The following is a 15,968-nucleotide window of genomic DNA, read 5'->3' on the forward strand; positions in this document are numbered from 1 at the left end:
TCTGTATGCTGCCAACTTGTACTTCCCAAGCGCTTAGTACAGTGCTCTGCACACAGTAAGTGCTCAATAAATACGATTGATTGATTGATTGATTCCACTAAGCATTGTGAGATCCATTCAGCATTCTTCTCGGTGAAACACACTACAGCTCTAACCAACAGCACCTCTCTATGAGCAGTACAGTATATCAAATTTTGATACTTCATTAAAAATTTTTTTTGGCATTTGTTAAGCGCTTACTATGTGCAAAGCACTGTTCTAAGCGCTGGGGAGGTTACAAGGTGATCAGGTTGTCCCACGGTGGGGGGGGGGGGGGGACTCACAGCCTTAATCCCCATTTTAAAGATGAGGTAACTGAGGCACCGAGAAGTTAAGTGACTTGCCTAGGGTCACACAGCCGACAAGTGGTGGAGCCGGGATTAGAACCTCTGTCCTTTTGACTCCCAGTTCCGTGCCACTATCCACTAGGCCATGTTGCTTCTCAATGATTATTAATTATTAGAATGGCATTTATTAAGCGCTTACTATGTGCAAAGCACTGTTCTAAGCGCTGGGAAGGTTACAAGGTGATCAAGTTGTCCCCCGGGGGGCTCACAGTCTTACTCCCCATTTTACAGATGAGGGAACTGAGGCCCAGAGAAGTGAAGTGACTTGTCCAAAGTCACCCAGCTGACAATTGGGGGGGCCGGGATTTGAACCCATGACCTCTGACTCCAAAGCCTGGGCTCTTTCCACTGAGCCAGGCTGCTTCTCAGTTGCTGGTTTTGCAGGCTCCTCCTTTTCTCCTCTTGTTCTTTGCCTTTTGGAAATCCCTCCGTTCATTGCACTGTATATATGTATATACCTGTATATATGTATATATGTTTGTACATATTTATTACTCTATTTATTTATTTGTTTTATTTGTACATATCTATTCTATTCATTTTATTTTGTTAGTATGTTTGGTTTTGTTCTCTGTCTCCCCCTTTTAGACTGTGAGCCCACTGTTGGGTAGGGACTGTCTCTATATGTTGCCAATTTGTACTTCCCAAGCGCTTAGTACAGTGCTCTGCACACAGTAAGCGCTCAATAAATACGATTGATGATGATGATGATGCACTATGGGACAGAGAGTGGTGATGAGGTGGGAGGGGAAGTGTGATGATCCCACTTGCGAGTGGATAAGAGGTGAAAATCAATTGCTAAATTGAAGATTTTTGCAGCTGATCTGTGGGCGTCATTCATTCTACAGACACTATGAAGGAGCTGTTAACAGCAACCAGCCTCTCTGATTAGCCTGTTGTTGCCATTAGGGAAGCAGCGTGGCTCGGTGGAAAGAGCCCGGGTTTTGGAGTCAGAGGTCATGGGTTCAAATCCCGGCTCCGCCACTTGTCAGCTGTGTGACTTTGGGCAAGTGACTTCACTTCTCTGGGCCTCAGTTACCTCATCTGTCAACTGGAGATGAAGACTGTGAGCCCCCCGGGGGACAACCTGATCACCTTGTAACCTCCCCGGTGCTTAGAACAGTGCTTTGCACATAGTAAGCGCTTAATAAATGCCATTATTATTACTACTATTATTAGGGCAGTGGGTTATTATAGATGATCTGCTATAGGTTGGTTTACAGTCTGGGCCCAGGGGCAGTAGGCAGGCCTGGAACGGGTGCTGTATGTTGCCAACTTGTACTTCCCAAGCGCTTAGTACAGTGCTCTGCCCACAGTAAGCGCTCAATAAATACGATTGATTGATTGATTGCTGCAGACCTGGTGAGAAAGAGAGGAAGAGGAGGGACAAAAAAGGGCAAAGTGGCTCCCACACTTTGGGTGGTTTGGGAGGTTCCTCCCTCTCAGATTCCGAGCCCCTTGTAGGCCAGTCCCTGGGTCTGATCTAATTGCGTTGTGTCAAGCACTTAATAAATACCATCACCACTGACATCATTATTATTAAAACCTCCACCTTCCTGGATAATAATAATGATGGCATTTATTAAGTGCTTACTATGGGCAAAGCACTGTTCAAAGCGCTGGGGAGGTTACAAGGTAATCAGGTTGACCCCGGGGGGGCTCACAGTCTTAATCCCCACTTTACAGTTGAGGTAACTGAAGCACAGAGAAGTGAAGTGACTTGCCCAAAGTCACCCAGCTGACAATTGGCTGAGCCGGGGTTTGAACCCATGACCTCTGACTCCAAAGCCCGGGCTCTTTCCACTGAGCCACGCTGCTTCTCTTAGATGACTAGACGTGAATCACTTGATAAATACCATCACCACTGACATCATTATTATTAAAACCTCAATCTTCCTAGGTAATAATAATAATGATGATGGCATTTATTAAGCGCTTACTATGTGCAAAACACTGTTCTAAGCGCTGGGGAGGTTACAGGGTGATCAGGTTGTCCCACGGGGGGCTCACAGTCTTAATCCCCATTTTACAGATGAGGGAACTGAGGCACAGAGAAGTGACTTGCCCAAAGTCACAGAGCTGACAATTGGCGGAGCCGGGATTTGAACCCATGACCTCTGACTCCAAAGCCCGTGCTCTTCCCACTGAGCCACGCTGCTTCTCTTAGATGACTAAATAACTTAGTAAGGGGTCAATAAATACCATCGATGGTGATAACTTACCGGGCGTTTGGGAGTGAGAGAGTCAAATCCTCCAGACCACTTTTCTCTGCCTCTTCAAAGCCCTCCTGTAGAGTCCCTTACTCCAGCAGCGGGGCTCAGTGGGAAAGAGCCCGGGCTTTGGAGTCAGAGGTCATGGGTTCAAATCCCGGCTCCGCCACTTGTCAGCTGGGTGACTTTGGGCAAGTCACTTCACTTCTCTGGGCCTCAGTTCCCTCTTCTGTAAAATGGGGATGAAGACTGCGAGCCCCACGTGGGACAACCTCATCGCTTTGTATCCCCGCAGCGCTTAGAACAGTGCTTTGCACATAGTAAGTGCTTAATAAATGCCATCATCATCATCCAGCAGGAGAAGCAGCATGGACTAGTGGATAGAGCACGGACTGGGGGTCAGAAGGAACCCAGGCTCCATCACCTGTCTGCTCCGTGACCTTGGGAACATCACTTAACTTCTCTGTGCCGCAGTTGCCTCATCTGAAAAATGGGGGTTAATACTGTGAGCCCCTTGTGGGACCCGGACTGTGTCCGAACTGATTAGCTTGCATCTACCCCGGCGCTTAGCACATACACTGTGAGCCCGTTGTTGGGTAGGGATCGTCTCTGTTGCCAAATTGTACTTAGCGCTGTACAGTGCTCTGCACACAGTAAGCGCTCAAATATGATTGAATGAATGAACATTGTAAGCACTTTAACAAATGCCATTAAAAAAAAGCCCTTCACTGGTTCATTTCCACCACCTGGGACAACTCTATCCTCTTGCCGATCCTCTCTGCACTGAGTGGGTCTTGGGTAAGTGCTATGGGGGAAAAAAAAAGTTCACGGTTATTAAAACAGTGGTGTCTGTGCTAAAACGATTAAAACATTTTATTTGATCTGATTTTACCTTGAATCTATTCCAGCGCTTGGTCAGTGCTTGGCATATAGCAAGCATTTAAACACATATCCTTATTATTATTATTGTACTGAGTAGAAGGAAGAACTAGCCCTGTGCTTTGCAAAGGAATAGATTAAGCACTTAGATAAGCGCTTAGTACAGTGCTCTGCACATAGTAAGCGCTCAATAAATATGATTGATGATTAAGCACCCTAATAAACCCTATTCTACAGTTGGGTAAAATATAAAGTTTGTCACCTCCTGATTAGGTAACGCCTAATACATTTGTTAAGAGCTTAATATGTGTCAAGCACCGTTCTAAGTGCTGGGGTAGATACACGAGGACATCAGGTTGGACACAGTCCATGTCCTTCATGGGGCTCTCGGTCTTAATCCCCATTTTACATTGCCAACTTGTACTTCCCAAGCGCTTAGTACAGTGCTCTGCACACAATAAGCGCTCAATAAATACGATTGATTGATTGATTGATTTTACAGATGAGGTTACTGAGGCCCAGAGAAGTGAGATGACTTGCCTAAGGTCACACAGGAGAGCCGGGATTAGAAGCCAGGTCTTTTTGACTCCCGGGCCTAAGCCACGCTGCTTCTCTTAAGTGCAGTGTCCCTATGCATGCAGGCTTTATTCCAGCCTCTATTTTGGATTTTGGATTGGATTTAAAGGCCTCAATCGATTGGTCCCACCCCATCTCACCTCACAATCTCCTGCTGCAGCCCAGCCTGCACACTGGGCTCCTCTACTAGCACCAGTTTACTCTCTGTGCCCCAATCTCGTTTATCTTGCTGCCAACCCCTTTTCCACATCCTCCCTCTAGCCTAGAATTCCCACCCCCTCCACATATGCCAGACTATTCATTCAATCATATTTATTGAGCGCTTACTGTGTGTAGAGCATGTACTAAGCGCTTGGGAAGTACAAGTTGGCAACATATAGAGACGGTCCCTACCCTCTCCACCTTCAAAGCACTACTAAAATCACATCTCCTCCGCGAGGCATTCCCTCCTTTCCCTGGCTCACTCTCCCTTCTGCATTGTTTTTGTATCTCAATCTGATACTCACCCCAACCCCACAGCACTTACGTAAACATCTTTAAATTATATATTATAAATTACTTATTTATCCATATTAATGTCTGTTTCCCCCTGTAGACTGCAAGCTCGTTATGAGTAGGGAACATGTCTGCTAATTCTGATGTTCTGTCCTCTCCCAAGCGCTTAATACAGAACTCTGCACAGAGTAAATGCTCAATAAATATCATTGATTAATTGATCAGGGTTTCAGACACCCAATTCTTCTGTCAAAAGGCACAGAATGCTGAAGAAAGGCACGGAAAGAATCCTCCCCCCACCCCCCAACCCCACAAACCTCCCTTCTTTTTCTCCCTCTTTACTCCTACCATAAGTCAACCAACTTGTGAAAACATTTCCTACCTGGGCTCGGAGGGTTATCAAGAAAAACCAAACCACCTTGGTAAAATCTGAAGAAAACAGACTGTATTCTAAAACACAAAATTTCTGTACCAATTAAATACAATATGGCTGAAATGGAATATAAATTACAGGTCTTTACAGCAATTGTAAAATACTACGGTCATCTTGCTCGACCCAAAATCAGTAAGACAGACAGCAGCTTTTCGGTAAGGTCCCAGGTATCGCACACATTTTACTGTTGCTGAGAAGAAAATATTGGGGGTGGGGGGAGGTCGGGGAAAGACACGGCAGGAGACACTCTCTCTCTTGTTTAAAAAGACACACACACAAGACGTTTACAGTTTGACTCTCGGGACGCTTGTACGAATATCTGCGGAACAGATACATGGAGGATTCTTAGCCAACGCTGCCCCTGACATACACACACACACACACACACACACAAATCCTGCATTCCCATCTCCAAAAGGATTTTCCCTGCGGACGCGACTCCAGGTGGCAATGCATCTTGTACCCAATCATTCCCTTGAAAGCCCAGGGGGATAGCGGGGGGCATCGATGGATAATTTTAATGCTGATTCAATCCCCTGCCCTGACACTTCCCCCAGCCCCGCTGGAGTCACTTCAATAACAACTACAAAAACAAAACAAAAATCACTACCCCAATCTCTATCTCTCCCCAGTCCTCCCCACCACCCCCCAAAATAGCGGGTCTTCCCAACCTCCCTCCACCGAGGAATACTGCTCTCTGCATTTGGGCTGCCTGGATTCTTAGTAGCGCATACGTCCAACACACAACCTCAGGCGTTGTCGTCCAACCATGCCACACGGTGCCCGGCTGGCCCAGTGACAAAACGCTCAGGAAACCCTCCCGCCCCCATTTCACCCTTCACCCGCCCCCCACCCCCCCATAAAAAAGCAGTCAGCTCTTTTCCATGTGCTTAAACAGAGGGCAGATAAGGTCGCGTGGTGCTTTGCTGAAGAGAAGTACGGCCAGCAGTTCAAATATATACACGAGAAATGCGACGGGAAGTATGGGTCCCGGCAGAATACAGGTTCTTTGGTAGTAAAGAACAGCATACTGTCGCTGTCTCCAAACACGGGGACTTTGTGTCCCTTCTCTTCGGCAATAAAACTTCATTTCTGCCGCTGGCCTGCTTGTTTAAAACAGCTCTCCCGAAGTTGCCTTGGAACAAAGAGTCCGGTACCTTACAATTATCTACAGATCAGCTTTACCTCTGTTTTAGTGTGCAGCCTCGTCTGCCTCCTGACAAACTCTAGATACACAAATTCATATATATATATATAATATATATATATTATTTATATTAAAAAAAACTAGAGCGTCGGGTCCGTGATTCCACCGAGGACCCATTCGGGTCAGGACTGATTAAAAACGTATGAAGAGAAGGTGGTCAAAGCGGTCCAGCGTGGTGGAGGAGTTAAGTGCGAAGGAAAGTACTTAATTGATCCAGGACTTCCTGTTCTCCTGCTTCCTGGAAAACGCCGAGGCGGCGGTGTCCCCCGATGGACTAAGTGCTGCTGCCCCGGGCCCGGAGGAGGTGGGGGGGAACGGCCTGGGGGATGAGGGGTCTTTCCTCTTCTCGGAGCCGAGCGGGCCTTGGGGGCGGGGGGTTTTGCCGCCGCTGCCGCCGCTCCTCATCTTGGCTGGGGTGAGGCGGGCAGGGCGGACGAAGAGGCCGTGCTGGGGCTGGCAGTGGAAGTACTCTTTCCCTTTCACTGTCCCGTCGTGTTTCCCTGCAATAAACAGGCAGAGGTCCAGGGAGGGTCAGCTGCTGCTGCCCAAGAGCCGCCCACCCCCCGGTTTTCTCCCAGTGTCAGTGAGACACTGACACCCAGCCCGCACCCTCCGCTCCTCCGCCGCTAATCTCCTCACCGTTAGGCCTCGTTCTCGCCTGTCCCGCCATCGACCCCCGGCCCACGTCATCCCCCGGGCCTGGAATGCCCTCCCTCTGCCCATCCGCCAAGCTAGCTCTCTTCCTCCCTTCAAGGCCCTACTGAGAGCTCACCTCCTCCAAGAAGCCTTCCCAGACTGAGCCCCTTCCTTCCTCTCCTCCCTCTCCATCCCATCTTACCTCCTTCCCCTCCCCACAGCACCTGTATATATGTATATATGTTTGTACATATTTATTACTCTATTTTATTTGTGCATATCTATTCTATTTTATTTTGTTAGTATGTTTGGTTTTGTTCTCTGTCTCCCCCTTTTAGACTGTGAGCCCACTGTTGGGTAGGGACCGTCTCTATATGTTGCCAACTTGTACTTCCCAAGCGCTTAGTCCAGTGCTCTGCACACAGTGAGCGCTCAATAAATACGATTGATGATGCTGATGATGATGATGATGATGATAATCCCTCTGGTGTTTGTTCAGTGCTTGCCAGGTGGGACAAAGCAGTGTGGCCTAGGGGAAAGAGCCCAGGAGTCAGAGGACCTGGGTTCTACTCCTGGCTCTGCCACTCGCCTGCTGGGAGACCTTAGGCAAGTCACTTCACTTCCTTGGGCCTCAGTTCTGGTATCTGCTAAATGGGGATTCAATGTCTGTTCTCCCTCCTACTTAGACTGGCAGCCCCATGGGGAACCTGATTATCTTGAATCTACCCCAGTGCTTAGTAATAATAATAATTATGGTTTTTCTTCTCTCTTGTAACCTCCCCAGTGCTTAGAACAGTGCTTTGCACATAATAAGCGCTTAATAAATGCCATTATTATGATTATTATTTCTTAAGTGCTTACTACATGCAAAGCACTATTCTAAGTGCTGCGGAGACAAGGTGATCAGGTTGTTCCACGTGGGGCTCACAGTCTTCATCCCCATTTTACGGATGAGGGAACTGAGGCACAGAGAAGTTAAGTGGCTTGCCCAAAGTCACACAGCTGACAATTGGCGGAGCTGGGATTTGAACCCATGACCTCTGACTCCAAAGCCCGGGCTCTTTCCACTGAGCCACGCTGCTTCTCTAAGCACTGGTACAGAGTAAGCACTTAGGTAACGTCACCGTAATAATAACAATGATATCTAGCCCAATGCTGAATAATAATAACTATATTATAACTATATCGTAGTTATAATAATATAGTTATTATTATTAAACATTGGGGTAGATATTATTATTATTACGGTATTTGAGTGCTACCATAATAGAGACTTGTGAACTTGCTGTGGGCAGGGAATGTGTTTGATAATATACGGTACTCTCCCAAGCATTCAGTACAGTGCTTTGCACACAGTAAATACTCAATAAATAATAATTATTATTAATAATAATACAATGGTATCTACCCCAATGATTAACAACAATAATAATAACGCTATTATTATTGATAGGCATTCGGGTAGATAAATTACAATTCGATTGGACACAATCCCTGTCCAACTTGGGGCTCACAGGTATTTCACCCCCACTTTACCGATGAAGAAACTGCGGCCCAGGGAGGTCAAATGACTTATCCAAGATCACGTGATACAACCCAGGTCTCATGACTCCCTGTCTTGTGTTCTTTTCACTAGGACACACTGCGTCTCCCTCTTTCGGGGGTGGCCAGAGAAGCCTCGAGAGGCAGCGGGGATGGCATCTCCCTGAGGTGAAGGGGCACATCTTGGAAAATCAAGGGAAAGGCCACGGGGAATTCTCCTGCCCCAACCAGCCTGGGGAGAGGAGTCCAGTTTGTGCCAGGGAACTCAGTGACCAAAGACGAGCACCCCTCTACCTGGGGGTCCTCTTGAGGCAACTTTTTTTTTTCCATGGCATTTGTTAAGCACTTATTATGTGCCAGGCACTGTCCTAAGCGCTGGGCTAGATACTGGCTAATCAGGTTGGACACAGTCACTGTCCCACATCGGACTCACAGTCTTTGAGGGGTACAGAGAAGTGAAGTGACTCGCCCAAGGTCACATAGCAGACATGTGGCGGGAGGGGTGGGGAGGAGAGGCAGAATGGAGCTGGCACATTGTGGGCAAGGAACATGTCTACTAACTTCATTAAATTGTAGCTTCCCAAGCGTTTAGTACGGTGTCTGCACGCAGTAAGTGCTCAGTAAATACCACTGATTGATTTTCAACCCTCTAGACTGTAAGCTCGTTGCGGGCAGGGAATATGTTGGCTAAATCTGTTGTATTGTATTCTCCCAAGCACTTAGTACAGTGTTCTGCACATAGTAAGCGCTCAATAAATACCACTGATTGATTAGGGATGTCAGCAAGTGCCACCCGGTCCCCCGGACGAGAATAAAACGGCACATACTAATCCTGCCAACTTGCCCAGCAGAAAACCTGCTGCCCTTCGCCACTGGCATTTCTGGGTGATCTTGGGCAAACGGGTTAACCTCTCAACGCCTCAGTTGCTTCATCTGTGAAATGGGGCTACCTCAGATAGTGAGTCCCGAGAGGGACAGACGTCGTGTGTGTGATTTGACTGTCTGGTTTCTACCCAGTGCTCAGCACTGGGCTTAAAAGACGCACGGTAGAATATTGGCTGCTCCTTACCCATCGGAACACTCAGTTCGACACCAACCCACGTGCCAGGTAAAAAATCCACGGGCCCAACGTATCGCACCGCTCCGCTCTTGTTCCCGCCGAGGCAGACCTGTTCGCCGACCGACAGCCAGCCGGGGAGGGCGTGCGCTTGCTCCGCGGGGCCGTCTTCCCCGTCGGAAACATCCTCGTGGTTCCCACCGGGGGAGACTGGGATGCCGGGGGCCGTTTTCACCCAGCTGGGCTCGGGGGCCTCTCGGCCTGCATCGGAGAGCTGGTCCCTGTCGGCCCCGGGGCCCGGCTGACCGGGACTAACGGAGGGGACGGCACCGGGGGGGCGGGACGGGTCCGAGGCAGGCCTCCCCTCGGTTTCAGGGGCCGCCGAAGCCTCCTCGGGGGAGGGAAGCCCCGGGCCCACCCCCTGGTCGAAACCTCGGGCGTCCGAGGCCCCCATGAACTCTGTGAACGAGTGGTCTTCCACGACGTCCGAGGTGCGTTCCACGGTCACTCCCCGGGGGGGGGAAGCCCACCGCCACGCGCCGGCTCTGGCTGGGGCAGGGCTCCGGCCCGGAAGCCCAGGCGGTCCTGCAGGGTCCGGTGGGACTTTTTTCCGTGGCGCCTTGGGGCAGCGCTAAGGCACTGTTTTCTCCGAGGGGCAGCGGGCTCGCCCGCCCTCGCGCCGAGTCTCTCTCCGGCTCCGTCGGCTCCCCGTTCGGGGACGGTCTCGAGTCGGGAGCCAGCGGGGGGCCGGGACGGTCACTCGGGTCCAGTTCCCTGGCCGGGTGGCCGGCCAGCTGGTCCGTGCTCTCGCTGGAGGGGACCAGCATGTCGGACAGGGTGGCGTTCGAGGCACTGTGGGAGACGTAGCCGCTGGTGATGCTGCTAGCCGTCGGGCTCCGGGACACCTCTTTCTCCAGGGCCCGGCAGCTCGCCAAGTCGGCTCTGGGCGAAAACCATTCTCGGTTCTCCAGGCCGGCGTTGTAGACGCTGAAGTCGGCGAACTCCTCGGGGACGTAAGGCCGGAAGTTGGGGAAACCCTGCGGGAGGCTCAGCTTCTTGTTCATCGCCTCCAGTTCGCTGTCTTCTTCCTCTGAGTCCTGGAGAGGGGAGGCCAGAGTGGTGGTTAGCTCGTCTCAGTTGTTCATTTTGCCATTTCATCCTGACCGAACAGTAGTAGTAATAATAATAATGGCATTTATGAAGCGCTTACTATGTGCAGTGCACTGTTCTAAGCGCTGGGGGGTTTACAAGGTGATCAGATTGTCCCACGGGGGGCTCACAGTCTTAATCCCCATTTTCCAGATGAGGTCCAGAGAAGTTAAGTGACTTGCCTAAAGTCACACAGCTGACAAGTGGCAGAGCCGGGATTAGAACCCATGGCCTCTGACTCCAAGCCTGGGCTCTCTCCACTGAGCCATGCTGCTTCTCATGTAGTAGTAGTAGTAGTAGTAGTGTTTAGTAAGTGCTTACTGTGTACAGAGCACCGTCCTAAATTCTGGGAAAAAATACACGGAGGTATGTTTTCTTCCTCCTGCTCCCAAAAGGACATTAGTAAGTTGCCATTATTGTTTTCCACTGTCACTAGGGATTACCGTCTCTGTCTCCCTCATTGGACTGTAAACTCCCTGAGGGTTTATGGTCTCCAGACCCTATAGTTCAGTGCATTGAGTTCTAATCCCAGCCCTGTCACTTGCCTGCTGGGGCACCTTGGGTCAGTCATTTAACTTCTCTGTACCCCGGTTTCCTCTTCCGTAAAACGGGGATCAAGTAACCAATCTAATCTCAGTTCTGCCACTTGATAATACTTGTGGTATTTGTTAAACGCTTACTATGTGCCACGTACTGTACTCGGCTTGAGGTAGAAAAGATAACTGGGTTGGACACAATCTAACTACTTGCTTGCTGTGGGACCTCGGACAAATCACTTCACTAGGCCTCTGTTACCTCACCAGTGAAAATGGGGATTAAATACCTGTTCTTCCTCCCTTTTAGACTGCGAGCCCCATGTGGGACAGGGACTGTGTCCTGCCCGATTATCTTGTACCTATCCCGGTGCTTAGAACGGGGCCGGCCACATAGTAAGCCCTTAACCAGAACCATTTAAAAATATACACATATATAGTCTGAATTCCCTAGATTAAGGCAGTTTCAGGCCCTTTCCTCAAGTTCTGACTTGAGTCATTCTCTGTATAATATATTATACAGAGGATGAGTCATCTTCTGAGATCCAGTTAAAAATATCTATCTCTATATAAAGACATATTGATATATATAGAGATCTATATAAAGAGATATATCTATAGAGAGCTATATCTAGCCACATCAATATACAGAGATCTATCCATAGACAAACATATCCATCTATATATACAGAGGTCTATTTATATATCTGTAGATATATATAGGTATCTCTCTCTCTATATATAAATACAGACATATATATCTATATCTAGAAATATTCTGAATCAACCAGATGGCAGTTTTAATGCTCCTTCCTTGAGTTCTGACTTGAGTCATCCTCAGAACTCTAGGAAAGAGCTTTAAATTAGAGTCTGGGGGAATTCAGAATATTTTTTTTTTAAATGATATTGGTTAAGCGCTTACTGTGTGGCTCACTATGTGTATAATCTATTATACCGAGGATGACTCAAGGAGGAACTCAAGCTGCAGACTGGGGGATTCAGGACTTTGAAGGAAGGTTCCTCCAGGCCACAATGGCAGTTCGGAACCCACGGGAATGAGTTCTTAAAGGAAGCTGTTCAGAAGCAGTGTTGCCTAGTGGATACAGCAAGGGTTCATTCATTCAATCGCATTTATTGAGCGCTTACTGTGTGCAGAGCACTGTACTAAGCGCTTGGGAAGTCCAAGTTGGCAACATATAGAGACGGTCGTTCTAATCCCAGCTCCGCCACTTGTTTGCTGTGTGACCCTGGGTGAGTCACTTCACTTCTCTGAGCCTGTTACTTTGTAAAACAGGACTTAAGACTGTGAGTCCCATGTGAAACAGGGATTGTGTCCATCCCGATTATCTTGTATCTATCCCAGGGCTTAGTACAGTGCCTGATACATAATTAGTACTTAATAAATACCGTTTTTAAAAAAAGTTACGGGAGATAGGACACAGCAGTGTTGAGCCGACGCTGCGCCATCCTTCCTGCCATGAGGTATTTTAAAAATCAGTTTAAATTTGGCGTTCACGAGTTAGGGTGCCACACTAAGTACAGGCTCTGATCCCGCTGAATTTAGATCTCGAGAGAGAAAGTGAGTGACAGAGGAAGAGCAAGACAGACAGAGGGGATGGAGTGGTGGTGGTGGGAGGGCAGAGAGGAGAGAGAGACCGAGCCCACTTACCTGCTCCGTTAGCCAGCCCCCTTGGCCTTGCCCGTTTCCCCAAGCAGGAAGGAGCCGGGTCAGGTCTGAGGGACGGATTAGGCAGCTGGGGGTGACTAAAGTGGGGAGGGGCCGGCGAATGCGAGGAAGGGTATTCCAGGGGGGTGGAGCCTCGAACGCTCCTCTTTCCCAGAACGGTGTTGGCAGGGTGGAGTGGGGCGGGGGGAAGGTGCCCCCTCTTTTCCCCAACCAACGCCTCGCTTCCCCAACCTCCGCCACTGGAGCCGTCCGAGGAGCCGAATTGCCCCTTGAGGTCACACACGTCAGTTTACCTACAATGCCGCCAGCGGATCCCGGGACTGCTAAAATGACCTCCCACCGATCCAACCTCCGGACCTGTCATGGGCGCAGCGTGTGGAGGGGTGAGGGACACCGGCCTCTACTCCCGGCAGGCCAAGCCCCCCTAAGTAAGGGCCAGCTCGACCCCATCCCCATTTCTCCCCCTGGGAGTCACACGGGAAAGAACACAGCAAAGCTCGATCAAAAGCACGGCTCCCACTCCCGGGGGCGGGCCCAGAGGACGACATCCAGACTGGGGATTTGCACCCCAAAGTCTCGGGAGTCACCCTGCGGCCATGTTGAAGTGGCGGCCCCCGAGTTCTCCGGATGAAGACGACCCCGGAGGAGGGGACGGAAGGGTCACGGCCAAGGCAAACGGCAGCCTGAAGCTTTCGGACCAACTCCCAGCTCGATGCAGGGCTACTTACTCCAAGGAAGCTCAAGTCCTCTAGGTAGAATAACTTCAGAACCTGGGTACAGGTATGGGTTCGTTAGAAGTTTCCGGCATCTTTCCGCCCAAGGATCCACTGTCCTTTTCGGTCTGACCACAAACCACCAAAAGCCAAGCAGCCAAAGCCAAATCGTCGGAAATGTTCGAAAATTAACTGACAGGACAGGCAGCCTCCGGGGCTGAAAGCTCAATTTCAATTTTCAGATTCTTGGATCGCTGAGAGGTTTGGTTTTTCAGATGGCCAGCTTTCATCTGCTCTCTTTCCGATGCCTTTTTTTTTAGAATGTTATTTGTTAAGCGCTTACTATATGCCAGGCACTATTCTAAGCGCTGGGGTAGATACAAGCTAACCAAGTATAGTACTCATGGTCTTTTTTTTTTTTTAATGGCGTTTATTAAGCGCTTAATATGTGCAAAGCACTGTCTTAATCTCCATCTTCCAGATCTGGTATACGTTGCCAACTTGTACTTCCCAAGCGCTTAGTACAGTGCTCTGCACACAGTAAGCGCTCAATAAATATGATTGAATGAATGAATGGTAACTGAGACCCAGAGAAGCAAAGTGACTTGCCCAAGGTCACACACAGCAGACGAGTGGCGGAGCCGGGATTAGAACCCAGGTCCTCCCGATTCCTGGGCCCGGGCTTTAACCAGTAGGCCAAGCTGTTTTGGGATGAGACCGAGCCCGTGAAGAAGCCGACCCCGCCATGGCCATTTTCTCTCGGCTGCCTGACCAGTCCCCATCACCAGAACGGAAGCCACCACCAAGCAAAAGTCCCTCGAGAGGCCCGAAGGAGGAAAGCGGCCAGCTGACGCACACCTTCATCGCCTGCGCTGTCGCGTAACGGCCCGGGAAAGGGCCGGAACCCACCACCGGGCATTACGACACAGAAACGGAGACAAAACTTACAATCTTCTCCGCACGAATGCTATTGTTTTCTACGGGCATGCTGGTGGACTTGCGTCCCGAGGGCACAACCCAGCCAGCTTTATGCAACTGGGGTGAAGACATGCTCTGCAAAGGTTAAGACACACAGACACATCACACGCGGAAGACCGGGACGGCCTGCGCACCCGCCTGAATCAAGCGGCAGCGGTTCCTCACGGTCTACAGATTGACATCCACGGGAGACCGACAAAACTGGCAAGGGTGCTTTTAATGTCAAAGCCGAGTGCGAATTCGCCACAGCCCCGACGTGAGATTAACGGCTCTTTTGGTGGTTTTCAAAACACTGTCACCCTCCCATGGTTCTCAATGGCACGTCCTCCCCACTCCAAGCCCCACGTGCGGGATTGGACGTGAAGCACCCCCTGACACATGCGGTAAGCGGCGTATTAGTTATTCCACATGGGTGCCCCGTCACTGACAGGCCACGGTTTGGGCCCGCTTCGGCTGGGTTCCCATCCCGAAACAAGAAGCATTTACCTCTTGGCTTAGCAGAGGCCGCGTTTCAAGGGGAGTCTTCCTCTTATGTTCCTCCTTCACGGGCATTAAGGGTTTGAAAAACTTGGGTGGTTGAGGGGAGAATGCTTTGAAGGGGCTGACGGCTAAGGCGTGAGGAGTCTCCGACGGGACACCTAGGAGAAGGACGAAAGCAGAGGTTGGGAGGCCGTGGTGATTCCTCTCATGCGCCAGCCCGTTACGACTGCGAGACACGGACGGCTTGTGTTATACAAGGAAAGGAAAAGGTGAGGGGAGCAGAGGGACGAAGGTGAGGGGGCCTCAGTGGACGGGAGAAAGACGCCTCCAGCTAAGCCCCCGGGACCGGAGGGATGGAGTGACGGCCCCCGGCCTTGTCTCTCACAAGGCCTGCTACCTTGATTGACTCCTTGAAGCCTGACCCTCCCCGTCTTTCACTGCCCTTAAAATCCGGGGTTTCCCCTCCCGCTCCCCCAGCCTTCACTCCCGCCGATCTCACCACCGCTGTCTCTGCTCCTGCGTGGTGAATCCCGGGGTAAAGTGCCATAGCACGAGACATCCTGAAAACTGGAGGTGCATTCCGACGAGTCCAGACGGCTCTCCGACCACCCCTGAGGAACGAAGGTAAGGGGGGACCTCGGGGTCAGCTCCCCCAGGGCAGAGACGAACGGCTCCGAGCCGAGGGTCCACAGACAAGCAAGCAACTTAAAAGAAGAGCGCGTCCTTTCTCTCGTGTCTCAAAAAAATTTATCTCGTGTCCTCCAAGCTTCACTGGAAGTTGGCGGACGCTAAAATCACCCTATTAACCATGCACACAAAACTTGCTGCCTTCTGAAGACCTTGGAAAGCAGTGTGGTCTAGTGGGAAGAGTTGAACTCTGTTGGGGAATGAGGGGAGGCTTTCTTTTTCTTTCTTTTTTTTAATGGTATTTGTTAAGCGCTTACTACGTGCCAGGCATTGCACTAAACACTGGGGGAGATACAAACTAACTAGATTGGACACAGTCC

At 50.0% G+C, this 15,968-nt stretch overlaps 1 protein-coding gene across 1 annotated transcript in view; it reads right to left on the reverse strand.

Annotated features, from left to right (window-relative positions):
* Positions 1 to 6,272: 6,272 nt before the first annotated feature.
* KIF13A (kinesin family member 13A) overlaps positions 6,273 to 15,968 on the reverse strand; it is a 131,911-nt gene continuing 122,215 nt past the window's right edge. Inside the window, 6 exon segments of the mRNA XM_038770774.1 lie at positions 6,273 to 6,686; positions 9,434 to 9,941; positions 9,943 to 10,518; positions 14,452 to 14,556; positions 14,968 to 15,119; positions 15,461 to 15,572. Of these exon segments, the coding sequence (XP_038626702.1) occupies positions 6,391 to 6,686; positions 9,434 to 9,941; positions 9,943 to 10,518; positions 14,452 to 14,556; positions 14,968 to 15,119; positions 15,461 to 15,572 (1,749 nt within the window). The 3' untranslated portion in view covers positions 6,273 to 6,390.

The sequence above is a fragment of the Tachyglossus aculeatus genome, chromosome X2, assembly GCF_015852505.1.
Source record: "Tachyglossus aculeatus isolate mTacAcu1 chromosome X2, mTacAcu1.pri, whole genome shotgun sequence".
In the NCBI taxonomy this organism is placed as follows: domain Eukaryota; kingdom Metazoa; phylum Chordata; class Mammalia; order Monotremata; family Tachyglossidae; genus Tachyglossus; species Tachyglossus aculeatus.